This window comes from Sturnira hondurensis, unplaced genomic scaffold (assembly GCF_014824575.4).
Source record: "Sturnira hondurensis isolate 20B ecotype Veracruz unplaced genomic scaffold, ASM1482457v3 Scaffold0004257, whole genome shotgun sequence".
Taxonomy (NCBI): Eukaryota; Metazoa; Chordata; class Mammalia; order Chiroptera; family Phyllostomidae; genus Sturnira; species Sturnira hondurensis.
The window spans coordinates 2,288,002-2,310,296 of NW_028076888.1; the positions used below are offsets into that span (position 1 = coordinate 2,288,002).

A 22,295-nucleotide genomic window follows, 5' to 3' on the forward strand; every position below is an offset into this window, starting at 1 on the left:
CCTCCCAGCACCAGCCTGGCACTACTTACTGCGCCCCAGGTTGGTGGCCACGTGCTGCAGCACCTCGATCTGCTTGATGGCCTCTCTCCGGGTGAAATGCACCACGAGCACCCAGTAGCCAGAGGAGAGGTCTTGCAGGCTGAGGAAAGAGGACAGGAGCTGCCATGACCAAAACAGGGCTCCCCTGGGAAGACGCAGTCAGCTGGTCCACCGGCCGAGTCAGCAGTGAGCTCAGGGCCGGAAGCATTGGGTTCCCAGCAGGACCCACAGGCAACAGCACGGCTTCCCACCAGCGTTTTACCTGCTGGCCCCCCCCAACCCCCCAGTCATTTATGCTTGAGTGGAGACCGTTCTCCAACTACAGACAGCCTGCGGCCCGAATACGTGAGAGAAAGCTCTTTCTACGAAGGGGAAGAAGAAATAAAAGGCTCCTGAGGCCAGGGACGTCTCTGGAGGCTGCACATGGCCTTGGCGGTGCCCTGTTCTGCCTGCCCTCTTCTCCAGAGAGGCCTGTGGCTCACCCGTACAGCAGGGCGTGGTCCAAGTGCTCGCACAGGCGCTGCAGGACCTTGTCGTGGTTCCGGATGGCAGGGGTCTCATCTTCACACGCAGCCAAGTAGCTCTGCAGCTGAAGGGGAAAGAACCAACCCCAGATTAGAAATGCAGTGACGGGAGGGCTATGAAGTCCTGGAATTGAGAGGACTGCGGAGAAACCAGTCAAATGACGTATTTGGTGGCCGACAGAGGCCACCACATGGCCCGCACTGCTGCCTGTCCTGCATGGCAGGGTCTGAGACCCACGGCTGCCTCCTTGAGGCCCAGGCCCCCACGAGCCCTCTGGAAGTGCTCTGCACAGCGATACCGGCGCGGCGGTCCCGGTCCATGTGCAGGCCTCCGGTGCCATCGGCCTTCGAGCCAAGGCACCTGAACTCCACACCCCAGGCCCACACGGAATGTTATCTACACGAACGAGCCCCGCGAGCCCCGTGCCCTGTGTGAGTGCCCCGCCCCCGGACTCCCTCCCGGAGTCCCACAACATGGTGGCCCCGCTCTGAGATGCTCTTCTCCAAACGAAGGGATGATAGACTGGGGCACCTGCTCTGACGGTCTTGTTGCCACTGGCTGATGTGGGACACCGGGTTTGCCTGAGGAACCTGACAAGGCTGGACATGGATCTGGGCACATGCCAGGGTCACAGGAAGCCCTACACCAAGAGGGACACCGTTCTCAAGCTGGACAGCAGGCGAGACGACTGGCAGCACTGAGCAGACCCCACCCAGCAGAAGAGGCAAGGGCAGCTCTACCGGCTCAGTGAAGGCTGAGAAAGCCCAGCTTGGACCAGGTTCTCCGCAGCCGGTTAGAAGGCAGGGGTCCCTTCCACGTGAAGCCCGAGGAGAAGCCTCTCCACCGTCATGGTGGCCACACTCTGCCCTGCTGCCGCCCTTCCAATGGCCAGAAAGGGGAAGGACACAACGAAGGAGCACCAGCCCTGTACACGCAGCTCAGGTTTAAGCTCCCAGTGCTGGGCAAAGGCGCTCTCCTGTTTTCTGCAGTGCTGGCGGGGACGGCAGCAGCAGGCGAGATACATCACCCACACCAGTGAGCACGCGCTCTTGGAGACGGGCCAGCCATTCAGCCCCCACAGCAAAAATAGACTCTCTTCTCCGCGGCCCAGAGTGAGCCCAGTGGCCCTGCTGCTGGCCAGGGGCCGACCTCAGTCCTTGGGGCTCTGCTGCCTCCCGAGAGCCAGGTGGAATGGAGCCCCAGGACCAAAAGGAGGAGCAGTGGACGGGTGAAAGCCACACTCTCCTTCTCAGCAAAAGCCGAAAGTCTTCCTGTGCATCTCACTACCCAGAACCACAGAGCCCACGTCTGGGTGTGTGTGTGTGTGTGAATTTTAATTTCAAAATCCAAGGAAATCTGGGATCAGGGAGGCTTAGATGTTAGGGCTAGAAAGGTCTTCAGTGGTCTAGTGTAATCTCCTTACTAAAAAAGCAAAACAGTCCTGCCTGGTGTTGCTCAGTGGATTGAGCACTGGCCTGACCACTGTGCTCAGTGGTTGAGCACAAACTGAAAGGCCGCTGGTTCAATTCCCAGTCAGGGCACATGTCTGGGTTGCAGGTCAGGACCCCAGCTGGGGGTATGTGAGAGGCAATCAATCCATTTATCTCTTGCACATTAATGTTTCTCTCCCTCTCTTCCCGTCTAAAAGTAAATATGTAAAATCTTTTTCCCCCAAAAAAGCTAAACAGGCTTATTCATTTTCTTCATTATAAAAAAGTAGTCACATCTACCATCATACTTGAAACACATGAAAAAGTTTTGTTTCCTTTTTTTAAGATTTTATTTATTTACCTTTGGAGGGGAAGGGAAGGAGAGAGGGAGAGAAATATCAACGTATGGTTGCCTCTCGTGAGTCCCCTGCTGGGAACTGGCCTGCAACCCAGGCATGTGCCCTGACTGGGAATCGAACCGCGATCGTGTAGTTTGCAGGCCCACGCTCAATCCACTGAGCCACATCAGCCAGGGCACATGGAAAAGTTTTAAATGTTTATTTATTTGTTTTTAAACAGAAAACGTGGCTAGAGGCAGTAGAAGTTAAGCCCGTCACTGTGATTTTCTAGCCAGGTAAGGGAGCCCTGGCTGGGACTCAGACCCCTTTCTTAGGTCAAGATACCGTAAAACAAAATTATTCCCCAAACAGTATTTGCTTATCAGAAAAATGCAAGTGGCATGGAAGCAGGTATAAATGTAAAAACCTCCTCCTCTCTGGTCCCCACTGTCAGCAGCTCTTGTGTGTGTTTCCTTCCTACTCTTCTCTCACACACACAGACTTTTAAAAAGGGAAGTAGGCCCTGCACAGTGTGTGGCTCAGTTGGTTGGAGCACTGTTCTGTAAACCAAACCCGGTCCAATCCCAGGTCAGGGCACATGCCTAAGTTGCAGGTTCAATCCCTGGTTGGGGCGTGTATGGGAGGCAACCAGTCCATGTCTGTCTGTCTCTCCTTCTCTCTCCTTTTGTTTTTCTCTAAAAGGAATGAAAACAATGCCCTTGGGTGAGGGTTAAAAAAAAGTAAAATAGGAACAGACTGTAGTCATTGTTCTGAAAGTCACATTTTCTTAACAATACTCAGTATATATTTCCGTATCATCACCTGCAGACCCACTATATTCTTCTTCACAGCCACAGTTTCTCACCTATGACTGCCCCATGCTTTAACCACTGCTAGATATGGCTACTGCTTCCAATTCTTTGACATCACACGAAACACTGCAACGAACATCGGTGGATCCTAGCGTGGGATGGGTCCTTCCACACGGTGAGTGCTTGGAGCAGAACCTTGGAGCTATAGAACATGCCCATCTACAATTTGGCCGAAACCTGCCATCTGCCCTTCTGAAAGGCTGGATAAATTTACACCCCTACCATGCTGGCCAACACAGGATATAATTAGTCTAATTTTTGCCAAATTGGTGAAAAACAGTCCTTGTTTTAATTGCATTTCTCTGATCACCTATGCAGTGGAACATCTTTCTCAGCCATTTGTTTTCACATTTCTGTAAATGGCCTGTTGTAACCTTGGCCCAGTCTTCTGGCAGCTTGTTTTTTTTTAATCTGCTGCAACTCTTTCGTTCGGTAAGCATTTAACCCTGTTTGCTGCAATGTTTTGGGGTTTGGGGATTTGCTTTGTTTTGCCCAATGTCAACTGGCCTTTAAACTTTGCTTTTGGTGTTTTTTTTCTTCCTATTGAGACATTTTTATTTTATTTATTTATAATTTTATTATTTTTTTAGATTTTATTTATCTTTAGAAGGGAAGGGAAGGAGAGATGGAAAGAAATATCAATTGTATGGTTGCCTCTCATGCGTCCCCTGCCGGAAACTGGCCTGCAACCCAGGCATGTGCCCTGACTGGGAATCGAACCATGGTTCTTTGGTTCGCAGGCCCGTGCTCAATCCACTGAGCTACACCAGCCAGGTCATTTTTATTTTTTTTTTATGTAGTTAAACCCATTAGTATTTTCCTTTATAGTTTCCCATTTTTCTCAGTCTAACATTACAAGAGCACCTTTATTCTTCTCTGATTTTAGGGCTTTTGGGTTTTTTTTTTAATGCTTAGCTCTTTATATATGACATGAAATAAGGATTCAGCTTTATTATTTTTTGGATGGATAACCCATTTTCCACCTTAATGGTCCCTTACTGATGTGTGATTTAACATGCCATCTTCCTAGACTAAGCTATTCATTTTCAAAACTCCTTGGACTATTTCGGCACATTGTTTAGAATTCGATTTCGTTACAATTCCCTTTTGGGTATGGAGTAGAATTATACTGAACCCAGAGGCTATTTGTGGGGAGAAACGGTCTTTCGCAGTATCCAGCAGTGGGGCTCGTTTTCTCATCTTTACAGACTTCCGTATCTTTTGGTAAGTTTCACAGCTCTCTCTGTGTAGTACATGTCTATTTCAAGGTGGGTTGCGCACACACACACTCACCCCCCCACCCGTTATTACAAATCAGGGAACAGTCTGCAACCAGGAAACAGTTTCTGCAAAAAGTGTAATAGAAAGGGGGTAGCCCTGGCCGGCTACCAGTGGATTGAGTGCTGGCCTGCGAACCAAAGGGTCACTGGTTCGATTCCCAGCCAAAGCACATGTGTGGGTTGCAGGTCAGGTCCCTGGTGGGGGGCATGTGAGAGGCAACAACACATTGACGTTTCTCTCCCTCTCTTTCTCCCTCCCTTCCTCTCTCTAAAAATAAATAAAATCTTTTTAAAAAAGAAAGAAATGGGGTATGTAAGAGGGTGGTGAAGAGTCGGGGCTCTGGGCAGGAACCCCAGGTCTGAAGCCTGGCCCCGCTCCTGGAGTTGAGTGCCTTTAGCAAATTACTTAACCCCCCAACCCTGCTCCATGAAATGGGTTAAAAGGAGCTCCCCACACAGTAGCCACTAGTTATAGGTAACTACTCAAATGTAAACTAATTAAAATTCAAAAAAAGAAAATTCAGTTCTTCCCCCGCACTAGCCACACTTTAAGTGCTCAGAGGCCACACGTGGCTGGCGGACACTGTGTCGCACGGGGCGGACATGGAACATCTCTATCGCTGCAGAAAGGCCTGCTGAACAGGGCTGAGGTAGAGGAGCAAACGACAGAATATGTAGAAGGCTTAGCTCCAGTCCTGGTAGGCAGCAAGTGCTCACTACACATTAACCAAATGTGTATTGTGAAATGAAAAACCCACAGTCTCCGCCACACTAATGACACAGCACCTGGCAAAACGTAAGCTCAGGGGCCAAGCAGCCACAGTGGCATTCTCCGTTCACCAGTTCACTAGCAGGTCTTCTAAAGCCTATTCTTTTTAAAAAAATATTTTATTTACTTATTTTTAGAGGGAGAGAAACATCAGTGTGTGAGAGATACACTGATCAGTTGCCTCTCGCCCAACCCCACCTAGGGACCTGGCCCGCAACCCAGGCATGTGCCCTGACTGGGAATCAAACCGGTGACCCTTTGGTTCGAAGGCCAGCACTTAATCCATGAGCCACACCAGCCAGAGCCAAACCCCGTTCTTTAATCACTCTTTTACAGTAAGTAGGTTGACAAAGATTTTCTGTGAGCTCAGGGAACAAGGAGAATCTGAATCAGTGCTACGACTCAGCACAGTTCTTGAGAGGAGCGGGAGGAAGAAACGGAACGTCTGTGGGTTGGTGACAGAAAACCTGAGGAGCTCTGTCAACAGCCCGCGCTGTCCTCTCTGCTCGGGAGCTGCGGCACAGCAGGAAGCAAGGTAGTGGCAGAGGTATCGGGCGGGCAGCTCCCTGCTGCACCAGTAAGGTCAGCGGGCTCTGAAAAAGCGAGGAGTGGGAGGAAAGCAGCCATCCAGTGAACGAGGGCTGCCAATGAGCAACACAAGTGATGGAATGAGCATAACTCAGCCTGGGAGCACAACTATCAATCTTTATTTCAAATTACTCTTCAGAGGCATATAGTGTCTCCTGGTGCACCTAAAACTGGCTACATTACTGGGTGCTTAGTAGGTGCCCTAGGAAGGCGCCAGAGTGGTTAAGGGTATAGATTCTGGCCCTGGCCAGTGTGGCTCAGTGGATTCATCTCCAGCTTGTAAACCAAAGGATCACTGGTTCGATTCCCAGTCAAGGCACATGCCTGGGTTGTGGGCCAGGTCCCCAGGCAACCACACATTAATGTTTCTCTCCCCCTCTCTCTAAATATAAATAAATAAAATCTTTAAAAAAAAAGTACAGATTGTGGGGTTGGACAACGCGGATTTGGAAGTGGGCCCTGCTGCTCACTCACTGTTACTTAACCTCTCTAAACTCGGGTTTCTTACCCATAAAACTGGCTTAGTGACAGCGCCCTCCCCTACACAGGGTACTGTGAGGATTCAGATACTGCTTGTGCAGATCAAGGTGAGTGATCCCTTGAAAACCCTTAACAAACGTTCGCAGCCACGAGGACCCACTTTATAAATACCATTTAATTTAATCATCGAGCACTCCCATGAAGCAGGTCACAGAGCCAGTAAGTGGCAGAGCCTGATCTGAAATCTTTTCATCTAACCTGGGGTCAAGATCCCTAAATGGGTAACACATATAAAGCGTTACACTCTGTTCCAACCTGTTGTAGGAGAAGCCCAGAGAGAGAACCGCAGTCCTCTCTCCTGTAAGTCACAGGAACTAAAAAGCACTGTGGTGGACGTGAGCTTGCTGCCTTCTGCAGCTCTGCTTCTCGGAGGATGGACCGAGGAGAAAAGCCCGTGCGACCTCTTTAAGAAGAAAGCTTGCCCATGAGGCACGCCATCCTTTGCCCCACGCTGGCACCTCCCCAGGGAGGGTGTGTACTGCTTGGCTAAGACAAGCCACACTTGCTCCAGGAGGACCCTTCCCCCACTTCTGGGAAGAACTCGCTGATCAGACTGCCAAGTGCTTCTGAGTGCTTCCTTTCTGTCCACGTAGATTTGGGGGAAAGGCAGAAAAGGTCAGAGCAGGGGCCGGCAAACTGTGGCCAGTGGGCCCACCTCCTATTTTTGTAAATACAGTTTTACTGGAACACAGACATGCCCACTTGTTTTGTAGTTGCTTCAGCTAACGCTTCTGTGCTGTGAGGACAGAGCGGGGTAGATGCCACAGATGCCGCACAGCCTGGGGAAGTGACAGGGTCACTGTCCGGCCCTTTACGAAGAAGTTTGCTGACCTCCGGTCTAGAGCCCTGAGCAGAGGTGAGAAGGCACATCCAAGACAGGCTGGGCTGGGAGCTGTCCCTTGCCCAGTCCAGCAGTGGCCAGAAGGACAGGCTCCAGCCTTGAAGATACGTATAGCCGCACAAATATGTCCTGAACTCCTGTTACGTGTCTATCAGACACCATTCTTTCACAGAAGTCCTTGTCCTTGTGAAACTTACATCCTGGTGGCAGATGGAAAGGAACTATGTGTAAAAACATAACAGCATGTTGGAAAATAATAATACTATAAAAAACAAAGCAGAGAGGAGGGAATCTGCTATAAACATGAGGTCAGAGAGGATGTGGCTGACGAAATAACTGCTGAGGTGTCTGGGGGAGAGTGGGCGGGTCCTGAGGCAGGGCCAACAGTGAGGAGACAGGTGTGGCCGGAGCCGGGGGAGTGAGGATGTGAGCAGCAGAGATGAGGTCAGAGGGCAGCCAGGGGCCACACCAAGTGCAGCTGTACAGGCCATGGGGAAGGACTTCATGTTTTATCACCAGTATGACGAGAAGTCACGGCAAGGCTGAAAACTGGGAAGTAATGTAACGCATTACGTATGTTACAAGGCCACTATAGCCATGGGAAGACTGCGCAAGGCCAAGGTGGAGGCAGAGAGACCGCTCCGGAGGCAATCACTAGCGCGGACACAGAATGGAGGCTTGGGGCTGGCTGCGGGGGTGGGAGTGAGAGAGGCTCAGACCCAAGATCTCTCCTGAAGGTGGTGCCCCGGAGACTTCTGGATGGATTAGATGTGGGGTATGAGACGAAGGACGGGGACAAGAATGATTCTAAGGAGTTTGGTCTGAGCAGCTGAATGGTGGTGCCTTTTCTAGATCAGGTAGAGTTCTGCTCTGGTTCTGGTAAGTTCAAAACACCCATCGATCCCTAAGCAGAGACGGATGTCAAGGAGACAGTTCTCTGAGTGGGCCTGCAGCTCAGGCAGAGGGCAGCGCCCCCCACCCTCACCCACTGCTGAAAGCTGTGCAGTTGGACAAGGTCATCCGGGGAGCGCAGGGAGGGCCTCTGGGCACTGAGCCGGGGCACCCCGCCGTGTCAGAACAGCCGCACTTCATCTGGGGGGCTGGAGGAAAGAAACAATGCTCGGGCACCTTCCCAAACCAACTAGATCAAAACTCTGCAGGTGGGGCCCAGGGAGCCTGCATTTCTCATTAAAGCTCCCTGGGGAACTCTCACACCCAGCGGGGGCTGGGGCCACTGCTGCAGACGGAGAAGACACAGCCCGAGACACAGAAAACCCGGACAGGGAGCACTGCAGAGCTTTCTCCACGTGAAGGAAGTTTCCAGAGGATGGGAAGGGTCAGTTTGTCGGGGCCCCATTCCCACACAAAGGGAGGTGCTGGGGACCTTGGGAACCTTGATGAAAGCAATTTGAGTGAAGGGGTGGGGACGAAAGCCTGGCAGGAGTTTGTCGGGAGAGTTGGAGCTTATCTGGACCCTGCTTCAAGCAAAGGGGGTATTTTTAAAGTGAGATTGATGAGGCAATTGGGACTCGAAAACTTAGTAGATAGTTGATGGTACTGAGGAAAAATTATTATTAAAGTTTTATTTTATCTTTTCAAAAGATTTTGTTATTTTTAGAGAGAGGGGAAGGGAGGGAGAAAGACAGGGAGAGAAACATCAATGTGTGGCCGCCCCTCGTGTATCCCCCACTGGGGACCTGGCCCGCAACTCAGGCATGTGCCACGACTGGGAATCGAACCGATGACCCTTTGGTTCGCAGGCCAGCGCTCAATCCACTGAGCCATGCCAGCCAGGGCTATTATTAAATTATTAAAGGTGGGATAGTGGCAGTGGGTAATGGGGGGAAAATCCTCATCTTTGAGCAGTGCTTACTGAAAATTTTATGGATGCCTGGGATCTGCTTCAAAACAGCAAAGGGATGGGGGTTTAGCAGACACAAGACAGTCCGTGAGATGATAAGAGCTGCACATGGCCTTTCAGAATGCTATAAAGTTGGTCTATTTCTGGTTAGGAGAGAGGGGAGGGGTGGAGGGAGGGAGGAAGAAAAGGAGGGAAGACAGCAGTACAGGAAAACCCTCTCCCCAGTTTTACCAAAATGGTGGCAGGAAAATGCAGATGGAGTAAAAAAAGTCAAGAGCGCGGGCAGGAAAGACAGGATGGGCTGCACTGGCCCGGGGAGGGGTGGCCAGATGGGAGCCCAGATGCAGGTGGGCCGGTGTGCCTGATGGTGGGAGGGTGGAAAAGTTCTCATCAGAGGAATATTTAAAAATAAGCAAGGCAGCTGAGAGTGAAGAGAAGGACTAAGATTCAAAGTAATCTGAAAACAAAAAGCTGGGGTTTCCCAACTCAGGCCTCTCCCCACGGGGGTTCCCAGACCACACCCTGGGCCGGCAGGCCACTCTCTCCCTGCTCCTGGTTGGCCACTGGGCGCTTGGGCACCAGGCTGGGAAGAACCGGGCTGGGCCCACCCCAGATTCTCAAAGCCGGGAGGACAGTTATGCTCCCCGCCAAGCACGCTGGGCGGACTGGCCGTCACGAGACTGGGCCAGACCCCGTGGCTGTGGGGAAGTGTGGGTGGCACACTCCAGCAAGCCAGAAACGCCTGACTCAGAACATTTTAATTAGGGCTAGTCCCGCTCTCCAGTCTGGGCCGCCACCGCCACCGGCCCTCTCCATCTTGTCTGCTTCTTAGGGACTCGCAACCACAAATCAATTCTAGTTCAATGTTGGTGTTTAGAAATCCTTCTAAGCCCTGGCTGGCGTAGCTCTGTGGATTGAGCGCGGGCCTGCGAACCAGACGATCGCGGTTCGATACCCAGTCAGGGCACATGCCTGGGTTGCAGGCCCGTTCCTTGCAGGCTAACTACGAGCAGGGGACGCGCAAAAGGCAACCATACATTGATGTTTCTCTCCCTCTCTCCTTCCCCTCTATAAATAAATAAATAAATAAATAAATAAATAAATAAATAAAATCTTTAAAAAAAGAATTGCTACTTAAAAAAAGAAAAGAAAAGAAATCTTCCCAGAAGCGGTCTGTTATAGGTAACTTAGAGTAGCTGTGAACGAGTGTGGGGGAGCAGATGTAAACAAGGCAGTTCCATGTGCCCCACTCTCCTTCTCCCTCGTCGGTCAGACTAAAGAGGCTGTGAGGCTGCCCCCAGATGGGAGACCTGGCATCTCATGCTGCTGCCCACTCCCAGGCTGCACTGCGGGGAGTGGGGAGTCTGCAAGGGTGGACAGATGCTGGGCTGCAAAGGTGCCCGTGTGAACTGGTGGCCACGGCGGGGCTCAGTGCGTGGCCCCTCCATCCCTGCTCCGCACACAGAGGGCACGGACGCTCCTCCGCTGCCTGGGGAGGAGGTCGCCGGGGAAACGGCAGTCTCCCTTGCGGCTCCACAGAGAGCAGGTGTATTTGAACAACAGAAAGTTCAGAACAGCCTCAGCGGGCCAAGCCTAGGAGGCCGAAATCCCAAAACAGAAAGGACCCCAAACGAAGGAAGGGTGGGACTGCCACCTGACCTGAAATCGCCTCTTGTGATTAAATACATGCTGGCCTTGTTACGTGAGCTTGACTCGAACTTGGAGCCACCCTGAGCGGCAGGACCTGCTGGACCATGTAATCCCCGAGGCTGCCACGCTGTGGTCGCTGCTGCAGGTGCGCTGCGGGCTGGGGACAATCTCCTGGGCAGAGGGCGCCTCCTGCCTTGCCTGTGGAATTCTGTTCACAGTGTGGGGGCTGATGCCGCCCCTGCAGGCCACTGGGACACTCATTTTCTTCCCAAGGCGGACCCTCAGGGGGAGGCAGAGCTTAAGCCATGTGACCCCACTGACTACCTCTGGGGTTGGGATGTCCCCAAACTTGATGTCTGGACTCCCCCAGGGAGAGGGACCCTAAGCAGGCACAACCATGTCAGCGGCAGCTGGAGAAGGATGAGGTTGGAGCTACCCAAGGTCCCCTTCAGGAGGCCACCAAATCACCCGAAACACGTGAACAAACAAAATAAATACCCAAGGCAGATGGGCTGGAGTCTCTGAGCAAAGCTTCCAAGAGCAGTAATGCCTCTCACCCAGTGTGAGGAACGGAAGGTCAATGCCAACAGTGATTCTGTGAAGGCTCTCCGTCGGAACCTAAGACAGGGCCGGCTACCGGCCCGGCTGAAGAATTTCAGAATCTGAGGGCAGAAGAGCCCTCAGAAACCACTTAGTCGCAAAGAAGGGTTTCCTGAGGCCTCTCATTCAGTGAGGACGCCTTGGGCAGGAAGGCATGCCGGCACGACACAGGCTATCAGTGAATGAAACTTGGACTTCGAAAATCAGAAACAAACCAACCATCCAGAATCCTCATTCTGGGAAGCAACGAGACTGGGGCCCAGGAANGAAGGATGAGGTTGGAGCTACCCAAGGTCCCCTTCAGGAGGCCACCAAATCACCCGAAACACGTGAACAAACAAAATAAACACCCAAGGCAGATGGGCTGGAGTCTCTGAGCAAAGCTTCCAAGAGCAGTAATGCCTCTCACCCAGTGTGAGGAACGGAAGGTCAATGCCAACAGTGACTCTGTGAAGGCTCTCCGCCGGAACCTAAGACAGGGCCGGCTACCGGCCTGGCTGAAGAATTTCAGAATCTGAGGGCAGAAGAGCCCTCAGAAACCACTTAGTCGCAAAGAAGGGTTTCCTGAGGCCTCTCATTCAGTGAGGACGCCTTGGGCAGGAAGGCATGCCGGCACGACACAGGCTATCAGTGAATGAAACTTGGACTTCGAAAATCAGAAACAAACCAACCATCCAGAATCCTCATTCTGGGAAGCAACGAGACTGGGGCCCAGGAAGTGAAGACACTTCCGACACCTCCTGGCTCTGTCCATTTGTCCTTCTGTTTTACTGCAGAGTCCTGGCCGGGGGTGCTCACACACCACAGAGGTAGCTGTTCCTGGAGCCCCTCTGCTTCCATCCCACCTGGGGATAAAGCGAAGGTCAGGGCACCTGCTGTAACCACATGCAAAGCGCTCATCCCAGCACCTATTTGAGGAGGGCAGAGCAGGTGGGTCCTTGGGCCAGTCCCCAGGCTCCGTATAATGGCAGCTGGGGGGTGAGGGACAACGTCGGAGTGTCCTTGTTGCTTCCTTCCCAGACAACGAGAGTCGGCAGAGGCGTTGGCCTGCCAGGTGTGCACTGCTCCATCACCCCGGCAACCACTGTGCTTCTGACTTACTCCCTGAGCTCCCACCCCACCTTCGCCCAGAGAGGAGTTCATCCCCAGTGACAACCAATTACAGTACATTATACAACCCGAGGGGCCAGCCCTGGACTGCAGACCAAAGGGTCGCCAGTTCAGTTCCCAGCCAGGGCACATGCCTGGGTTGTGAGGCAGGTCCCTGGTAGGGGGCGCTCGAGAGGCAACCATGCATTGATGTGTCTCTCCCTCTCTAAAAATAAATAAATAAAATCTTTAAAAAAAAGAAGAGCTAGAGGAAATCACCCCTGCATGAGAACCAGTCGGAGACCCTGTGGTTCGGAAACGATCAGCCAGCTGTCTTGGGGGTCATGAAAAACACCGTCCTTTAGCCAACGGCTCCGCCCAGGATGGGCTTGTGCTGGGTGCCATCCTGGGACTGACTGGCCCCCCGCACACGTAGAGCCGTCATAAGGCGTGTGCTGCTTGTTCACCATGGGCCGCATTTTCCCCTAAGCAAACTGGGTGAAATCAATGCTTCTTCTGCTTTTTTTTTTAAACCGTGACGAAAAAGTTTATTGCGGGTGAGGAACGTGCAAGGAAGTGGACAGGGTGACAGGTGGAGAGAAAGTGAGGCCCAGGGAAGTGCAAGGAAGAGCCAGCCCTTCCACACCTTCTGCACCGTTGCTAGTGCTTTTTTAAAAAAAATATATTTTATTGATTATTCCACTACAGTTGTTCTATTCCCCCCCTTCATTCCCCTCCACCCGCACACTCCCTCCCCCACCATTCTCCCCCCCTTAGTTTATAACCACGTGTCTCAAGTTCTTTAGATTCTATATTTCCCCCACTATTTTTGCCCTCCCCCCTATTTTCTACCTACTGTCTATGCTATTTTCTGTACCTTCTCCCCCTTTCTCCTCCTCCCACTCCCATGTTGCTAACCCTCCATGTGTTCTTCATTTCTATGGTTCCACTCCTGATCTAGCTGTCCTCTTGGTTTGCTTTTGTTTTAGGTGTGGTTGTTAATAACTGTGAGTTTGCTGTCCTTTCACTGTTCATATTTTTCATCTTCTTTTTCTTATATAAGTCCCTTTAACATTTCATATAATAAGGGCTTGGTGATGATGAACTGCTTGAACTTGACCTTATCTGAGAAGCACTTTATTTGTCCTTCCATTCTAAACAAAAGTTTTGCTGGATAAAGCAATGTTGGATGTAGGTCTTTGGATTTCATGACTTGGCATACTTCTTTCCAGCCCCTTCTTGCCTGTAAGGTCTCTTTTGAGAAATCCACTGACAGTCTGATGGGAACTCCTTTGTAGGTGACTGTCCCCTTATCTCTTGGTGCTTCTAGGATTCTCTCCTTCATTTTAGTCTTGGCTAATGTAATGATGATGTGCCTTGGTGTGTTCCTTCTTGGGTCCAACTTCTTTGTACTCTCTGAGCTTCCTGGATTTTCTGGAAGTCTATTTCCTTTGCCAGACTGGGGAAGTTCTCCTTTATTATTTATTCAAATAAGTTTTCCACTCGTGGCTGTTTCCCCCTTCTGGTACCCCTATAATCCAGATGTTGGAACGTTTAAAGATGACCTGGAGGTTCCTAAGCCTCTCCTCATTTTTTTGAATTCTCATTTCTTCATTCCTTTCTGGTGGGATGTTTTGTTCTTCCTTCTGGTCCATTCCATTGATTTGAGTCCCAGTTTCCTTTTCATCACTATTGGTTTCCTGTGCATTTCCCTTCATTTCAATTAGTTTAGCCTTCATATCTTCCTCTAACTTGTGACTTTAATCAACCAGTTCTGTGAGCATCCTGATAAACAGTGTCTTGAACTGCGCTTCTGAGAGGCTGGCATTTCTCGGTCACTTAGAGTTATCGGCTCTGGGACTTTGAGTTCTTCTTGCGCCATCTTTTGGGCTGTTTGTGCCTGTTACGTAGCAGGATTGGAGCCCTAGGTATTCACCAGAGCAGGGCAACTCAGTTGCTGGGTTGTGACACTGTATGTGGGGGTGGGGTCAAAGAGGAGCACTGGCATCCCGTCTGCTGCCTCCCACCGAGGCCCCCACAGGTGCAGCAGCTGCCACCATCACCGGGGCCTGCGCATTTCGTCCCACTGCACTCGAGTGTGCCACCGCCATCAGCCCTCGCCCCCTGGGGCCTGCGTGGTCTGTCTCACTGTGTGTGAATGTGCGACTGCAGTCAGTCTGTTCCACACCCTGACTGGGTCCGGGCCACCTGCGCGCCTAGGTCGGGGGATCTGTCCTGCCCGACCCTGCTCTGCTGCTGGCTCCGCTCCTCTTACCGTCCCGGCTGAACAGTTAGTTGTTGTCGGACTTCTGTATAATTCAATTTTCTGTTCTTTGGCTGTGTCTTTGTTCTCCAAACCTTTGTTGTATTCAAACTTGGTTGTGGGAGAAGGCACAGTGTTTCCACCTATGCCTCCATCTTGGCAGAAGTCTTGAAATCAATGCTTCTTAGCCACTCATTTGCCACTAAATACACCCAATTGTCCATCTTTCCTTCCCACCTTCCAAATCATGGCTCATTAGCCCTTTTGCTGGAGAGATAGCCAGCTCTTGTCTTACTGGCAGCTCTGGTGAAAGATACGCAGCGGGGAAAGCTGAGAAAAGCAGGTACTTGAATTAAGCGGGTACTTGGATTTCATTTTTTTATGCTTTCTTTGGGGCATTGGAACAATGAAAGTAGGAGGGGACTGGCCTGGTTGGGCAGAGATCTCTTGGGTAATTGGACAGACTGTGCTTTCCAAGAGCAGTTACAAGCTTCTCCTTCCTGGAAGGGGAGTGTCCCGGCCCCGACGCCCTAGGGCTGTTCTGCCCCCAGACTCAGCACAGGGCCTGACCTCTCCTGCAGGAACCAGTGACTCCTTTGGGAGTGGGGAGGGAGATGGCAAGAGGCTCTGCCAGGAGGCCAACGCCAGGGACCTCACAGCCAACCAATGGCCTGAAAGGACGCACACGCACCACTCTACTCCCGACCTTTGCTGCCAGGTGGAAGCAGGGCTGGCAGAGGCCCCGCACAGTGTTTTCTGGGCACTCCCTGGTCAGTGCTGTGTGGGGCAGTGGTGGGGGGAGGAAGGGAGTTTTTCACAGCCCCGTTTTAACCGGTCTTTCCAAGCCTGGGAGCCTTCATGGTCTTTCACTTCCCCTCTCCTCTGCTGTACCCACAATACGACCGCATGCGTGCTTCCCCCACCCAGACGACCATTTCACTAAGGAAAAAGGTCATCGGGTCCCTGTCTAAATCTCAGCATTGGATGGGCAGGGGACACTGCAGGCACCCTTGCCCTCACCGAGGCCTGCGCAATACAGTCAGAGACTTCAGAGAGGCCGAAGATGTAAGTAAAGAGTTAGGAAGGATGACAAGAAGTCCATGGAGCCTGGACAAGTGTGGTTCAGTTGGCTGGGCACTGTCCAGCAAAGTGAAAGGTTGCTGAGCGGGGCACGAGGCTGGGTTGCGGGTTCAGTGCCTGGCTGGGGCACATACGAGAGGCAACCGATCGATGCTTCCCTCCCTCCCTCTCTTCTCCTCTCCCTAAAAATAAATAAATAATCTTAAAAGAAAAACCCAGCTCCGTGGAGTACAAATCCATAACAGTTATGACATGACATCAGGAGGGCCCGCGGTTTCTGTCGTGATCTGTTTCGCGTGTCTCTCCTTCTAGGTCAGGGGTGTCAAACTCATTTTCACTGGGGGCCACCTCCGCCTCGGGGTTGCCTTCAAAGGGCCGAAATAATTTAGGACTGCATAAGTGTAACTACTCCTTAACTGTTAAGGAGATAAAATTACATTCGGCCCTTCTGAGGGTTATAACCTTGGGTGAGTTACTTCCCCAAAGCTCATTTCCCTCGTGTATTAAATAAACGCCCTCTAAGTCTGTGGCGAGCCCGACAGAGGAACTGTGTAACGCAGCAGGTGTAGAAATGGTGAGTTCAACGCAGGGATCCTTCTCGTATCCCTACTCCTTTCCCCTCGGACATTTCAGTGTGTTCGGACATTTCATGCCTCGGTAGCCTAGTATCAAAAATCAAGAGCCTAGGGCGAAAGTGTAAACGGAGGTTCACTGCTAACAACAGTGCAGTTTTGAGATCTGTGTGGATTTCAGCTCTACAACAGTCCTTTCCTTATTCTCATATATCACTGGGTGTCTTAGAATCTCTTTGTTCCAACTCTTAAGTACAGTCGCCCAGGGAGAAAAGGAGACTATAGGAAACCAATACCTTCTTCCTTATATATTTTTATAATGTTGTAAGCATCTGTAAGCAAAGGGAAAACGAGACAGGGGAGAATGTCTGCACGGCAGGAACAGCACTTGGCCAGCGACACAGAACGGACGCTCCCAGGACCCCAGGTGCTCCTGGGGACCGACAGATCAGTGACCTGACTTTTGGGCTCCAGCCAGATGGACTCTCCCAGAAACTGTTCTTACTTACTCTCCTCCCTCAAACAGGTCTAGGACACCCCCGCCTTACGCAGGCCGCAGTCACAGGAGGAGGAGGGGCTGGGGCCCAAACCAAGGGGGACAGCTCTGGGCCCAGAGGTGGGCATCACACTTGGGGTCCCAAGTCCCAAGGCAGAGGCCTGCTTCAGCAACACGGAGACCACCGGGAGAGCTCTTCACCCCCAAGGGAGAAAAGCCCGCTGCCCCCTTCAGACACAAGGGCACCGCCCACTCGGTGGCTCCATGCTGTTGCCTTGGCGGTAAATGCGGATGCCTGAGGCGGGCACGGCAGGGGGAGAAGACGGACCCACCAGGAGCCCCACCGCACCCACAAATGCCAGCCTTCGTCTTCCCACGACGCTCACGCTCCCAGCCCCGGCGCCTTTCTTTCCACACAAAAACCCATCTTCTCCACTGCTCCCCTCACTCAACGTTAGTCTCCAGACCTAACATTTCTGTCGGCCAGCCACAGATTTTCCACTTTGCTGAGGATTTCTTCTCACCACGGGCTCCAGATGGACGAGTTTTCGGGGGGGTCGGCGGGGCTACAGGACTCGCCACTGCTCCCCCTGAAACTCTGAGTGGTCCTGTGCCTACAGAAACACCACTGAGGCCCACCAGGAGGGACAGGGGGCCTGCTGCCCCCAGGTGGCCACCTGTCTGTGTCTAACCCCAGGGGCGGGTGAGTTTCTGCCTGGCCTCCAATGACCAGACAGGCGCTGACCCTCTGAGTGGGCCTAATGCTAGAGCCTGCCATGGAGAAAGCGGGCCCAGGCTGTCCGGTGGTGGAGGGAGAGTCTTCACACAGAAACCGAGGGTTAGAGAAGCAGTTTGTAAAAGGAGAACCATGTCTTAAAATGCAATGGGCCGGGCAGTTTACGATTCCCCACTGGTATCTAATGCTGGGCCTGGGTGGGGCACTGGGGTAGGGCACACACGACCGCGCTGCCTGGCCGGGGGCTTCCCGATCCGCCACATGCCTCACTAGACAGCCTCTACTCAGTGAGGGAGGAGGACGCGGAGGAACTGCCCGGGTCAGCCCACAGGCAGGGAAGGGGAAGAGGGGGTGGGAGGGGAAGGGAGGGGAAGGGAGGGGCAGCAGCCCTGACCCTCGGGCTTCGGGTTATAAAACGGGTATGTACGTATTATTTTATTTAGAGCTTTGCCCAGGGGACTCCTGAGGGGTGTTCAGAACTGGGTTCTTCCAAGAAACCAGAGAGAACAAAACTATTGATTGAAAGCAAATGGTCAATATAATTCCCATGTACCCCTAACCACCAGCCCCTCTCCAGAAATGAGCTGCCCTAATTTTCATTTATTTTTTTAATTGCATTTATTTATTTTTAGAGAGAGGGGTAAGGAGTGAGAAACAGAGCAAAACACTGATGTCCGAGAGAAACATCGATAGGCTGCGCCTCGCATGCACCTGGCACGTGCCCTGACAAAGAACCGAACCAGCGATCTTTCTGTCTGTGGGACGATGCCCAACCCAGGGAGCCACACCTAGTCTGGGCTGCCCTGGCTCATTTTTAACGTTCTGGCAGACCTCAGCTCTGAAGGAGCGGGAAAATGGGGCCGGGGGAAGCCCACCCCTCGCAGCTGCTCCGACGGGCTCAGCTGGACAGCTGCTCAACTCACCAGCCGACCCCGACTGGGAGACCCCCTGTCCCACGCACGGTGCACCCGGCTAGAAACGGAACCTCACCCACAGCCAAACTGGTGGGGCCGTCCAGCTGAGGAGGGGGGAGGCCCAGGCCAGGGAGGGTTGTCACAGCCCAGCAACACCCCCTGAAGGCCAGTGACTTTATCAAACCTCATGTAGTCACCCTGTTCAAAGGGAGCGGACTTGGGGCCGAGGAGACAGAAAACAGGGGTTGCTTACTTTTTGTTTCACAGGCTTCCGAGCTATTTGTGCGCTCTTTAAAAAACTACTCATTTTCTTAGAATAGCGTCTCATTCCCTTGTCCTAGTCAGTGCCCCCTGCTGAATGCAATGTCACCTCCTTAGGCAAGTCTTCCCTGTCCCCTCATCCACAGCAAACTCCCCTGCCAATCAGTGATCACATTCTCCTGCCTGATGCCTGCATAACACCTGTCACGTCGGAAACCATCTTCGTATTGGCTTGGGCACTAAATCCATCACTCGTCCTCTCCTACCAAAAATACTCCATAGGCCAGGGATCTTACCTGCCCTGCTCGCTACCACCCTCCTAGGTAGGGCCCAGGACAGCGAGAACACACGGACGATGAACAGTATGTTTTTGAAAACCTCAACACACGGACGCATGATGGGACTGACAAGTGTCCGTATTCACGCCACAAGCCTGACCAAATACAATAGAGATCTGGTGATCTCTGGGCCACTTTCACCAACGTCTCTGGAAGCGGTCCCCAGCCTACCCTGGCGAGGACTTTCCTGCGTGCACACACATGTCCACGTGTGCAGAGTCCAACCTGCTGCCTACACACTGGTAAACAGGTTTACTGGATCACAGCCACGTGCAGACGGGGACAGGCCGACTGTGGCTGATTTTAGCTTCAGGGACAGAGCTGAGTATTGGGACAAAGACAGTATGGGCTGAAAGTATTTATCATCTGGCCTTTTCAAAGAGGTTTGGAAACCCTGGGCTTGAACAAAGGGAAAAGTGTAGTGTAAGGCTGATCGGACCCTGCACGAGCAGCCTGCAGAGTTCTCACAGACACTCGCAGGAGAAGGAGGCGGCCGACAGTTTGTTCAGGCCTTGCCATTCGTGCTGGACGCTTTAAGTGTATTATCTCCCATGATTTCATACGCATTACAACCCCATGAGTCAGTTCTGGCTGCTGAGGCTACCTCAGGTCCAGTAATTGGCCAAGGTCAACATAGCCCAAACGCAGAATTCAAACCCAGGGCCTGGTCTGTGCCCCTAGGGAACCTGCGTTTGTGTCTGCTGGGCTGCACAGCTGCCTTGGGAAAGTACGGTGTCCTTTCCGGGACACATGGACCTCACTTCCACGGTGATCATGTCCACTTACCTGTCTAACTATGAAACTCTTCTCTCTCTCCAACCCCCGGGGAAGCCTGCCTTCAATCAGAACATAGGGTCTGGCCCTCCAGTGTTATACAGTGTTACACAGCCCACATTCATCCTCACAGAGTCTAGGAGTGAAAACAGCTGAACTTGACAACAGTGCTTCGGAACAGGGGTTACACTGGGGTACAGTGTATGGGAGGGGAATGGCGTGGGCGGGGCTTCTGGGACGATGGTCACATCCTGGTTCCTGACCCCAGCGCGGGATGTGTGGGTGTGCTCACTCTGGGAGAACTCACCCAGCTGGACAGGGGTGTAGGTGAACTCTACCTCAATGACACATTCTAAACGACTCCCTCTCCAGACACAGTAATACACAGCGGGTGGTTTTTATTTTCTTGCAAAAATCCACACCTCAGTTTCTTCACACTATAAGGATCAGTAAGAACATTTTACTAGCCCTGGCTGGTGTAGCTCAGTGGATTGAGCACGAGCTGAGAACCAAAGGGTTGCTAGTTCGATTCCCAGTCAGGGTACATGCTTGGGTTGCAGGCCAGGTTCCCAGTGGAGGGGTGTGTGAGAGGCACACATTGATGTTTCTCTCCTTCTTTCTCCCTCCCTTCCCCTCTCTCTCAAAATGAATAAATAATATGTCTTAAAAAAAGAACACTTTACTAGTGGTAGGAAGCCACTCTCACGGTACTAGACAAATTTAAATGACACTGGCATTCCAGGACAGATCTTACCCTGAGACAGCTGCCCTCAGCGCCGACTGCCGTACCCAACTCACTGATCCCTGTGAGAAGCAGACGCAGACGCTCTATCTAGTTCGGGAAACCCAACGCACCTCATGGGGCAAGAATCACCAAACAGTTCCCTGAGACACGGCATGCAACGAACGGAAGGCGGTACTTGGTCCAGATGGTGTTGTATAACAGCCTTCAGGTGGGGCGGCACTTGGCCATCCCCAGGTCTTGCACAAGTGAGCAACCGGCTCTATGACAAACAGACATAACTGCCCCTTACGCTGCAGACTGAACATCTGTGCCCCCCAATTCACCTGCTGAAACCCTGCCCCCCAGTGTGATGGTATTCGGAGCTGGGCTTTGGGGAGGTGTTTAGGTCCCGAGGGTGAAGCCCTTGCAGAAGAAACACCCCCACACACCCGGGGCTGAGAGTTGCCACATCCCTTCCCCCCTGGTGAGAAACTGGTCTGCAACCTGGGGGAGGAGAAGTGCAACAAATAAATGTATGTTGTTTATAAGCCACCTAGTTTGCTACAGCAGCCAAAACAAAGTCAGACGGCTTAGTAAGCCTGGGTCAAGCATCTGCCGAGCACTCTTCATACACACTGTCCTTAACTCTTCAAAGCAAAGCTGATTTTATCCCTGCTTTACGGATGGGAACACTGAGACATGGAGAGGCTGAGGGACCTACTCAAGGTTACAGGGTTATTAACTGGCAGGGCAGGTATTCAACTGAGTGGCCAGACTCCAGAATCCATGTTCTTTTTTTTATATATATTTTTTATTTATTTATCTTTAGAGGGGAAGGGAAGGAGAGAGGGAGAGAAACATCAATGTATGGTTGCCTTTCGTGCATCCCCTGCTGGGAGTTGGCCTGCAGGGAACCGGCCTGCAACCCAGGCACGTGCCCTGACTGGGAATCCAACCGTGATCGTGTGGTTCACAGGCCCGCGCTCAATCCATTGAGCTACACGAGGCAGGGCCAGAATCCATGTTCTTAACAAAGATGCCAGTTGTGCCTTCCCTGGTGAGACACCCAGAGGTGGGTTTCCGGCTTCTAGGGAGCGACTTCTGTCTCTGGTATGCATTACAGTTCAATAAAATGAGCTTGTCCGAACCCATACAATTAGAAGAACTTTGACAAACAACTCCTTCATAATTCACTCCTCTAATTTACAAAGTGTATCTCTACCTTCCAAAGGTCTGTGCTGACAGTGTCCCTGTCAGGGATGACAGTGTCCCTGTCTCCCGTCCTTCTGCCCAGGGCTGTCCCCACTCACTTGTTGAAAAGCCAAAGACAAAGCACCTGGCCCACCTAAAGCCGGAACAGCCCAGACTAGAAGGATTGAAGTCAGCAGCCTCTTTCTCCTCCATTACAAAAGACTTACTGCCTTCTAACAAAGCATTTGCTCATTCTGCCTGCACTCCTTGAGTAAGCAAAAACCAAAAAACAGCCCTGCCTCATGTAGCTCAGTGGATTGAGCTTGGGCTGCAAACCAAAGGGTTGCCAGTTCGATTCCCAGTCAGGGCATATTGCCTGGGTTGTAGGCCGAGTCCCCAGTGCGGGGCCATGTGAGAGGCAACCACACACTGATGTTTCTCACCCTCTCTTTCTCCCTCCCTTCCACTCTTCTAAATGAATAAATAAAATCTTTAAAAAAAAAACACAAAAAAACCCACAAAAA

The 22,295-nt window shown here is 52.0% G+C and overlaps 1 protein-coding gene across 2 annotated transcripts in view; it reads right to left on the reverse strand.

Annotated features, from left to right (window-relative positions):
- The window catches only part of PLEKHM2 (pleckstrin homology and RUN domain containing M2), a 38,925-nt gene that overhangs the window by 15,232 nt on the left and 1,398 nt on the right, over window positions 1-22,295 (reverse strand). For both annotated transcript variants that reach the window (XR_005066342.1, XM_037045150.1), the window contains exons 2-3: window positions 522-628; window positions 30-139 (exon numbers count right to left, since the gene is read on the reverse strand). Coding sequence is in view for 1 of the 2 variants with exons in the window: in XM_037045150.1 (XP_036901045.1) it covers window positions 30-139; window positions 522-628 (217 nt within the window). In the remaining variant the exon portion in view is untranslated. The remainder of the gene's footprint in view (window positions 1-29; window positions 140-521; window positions 629-22,295) is intronic.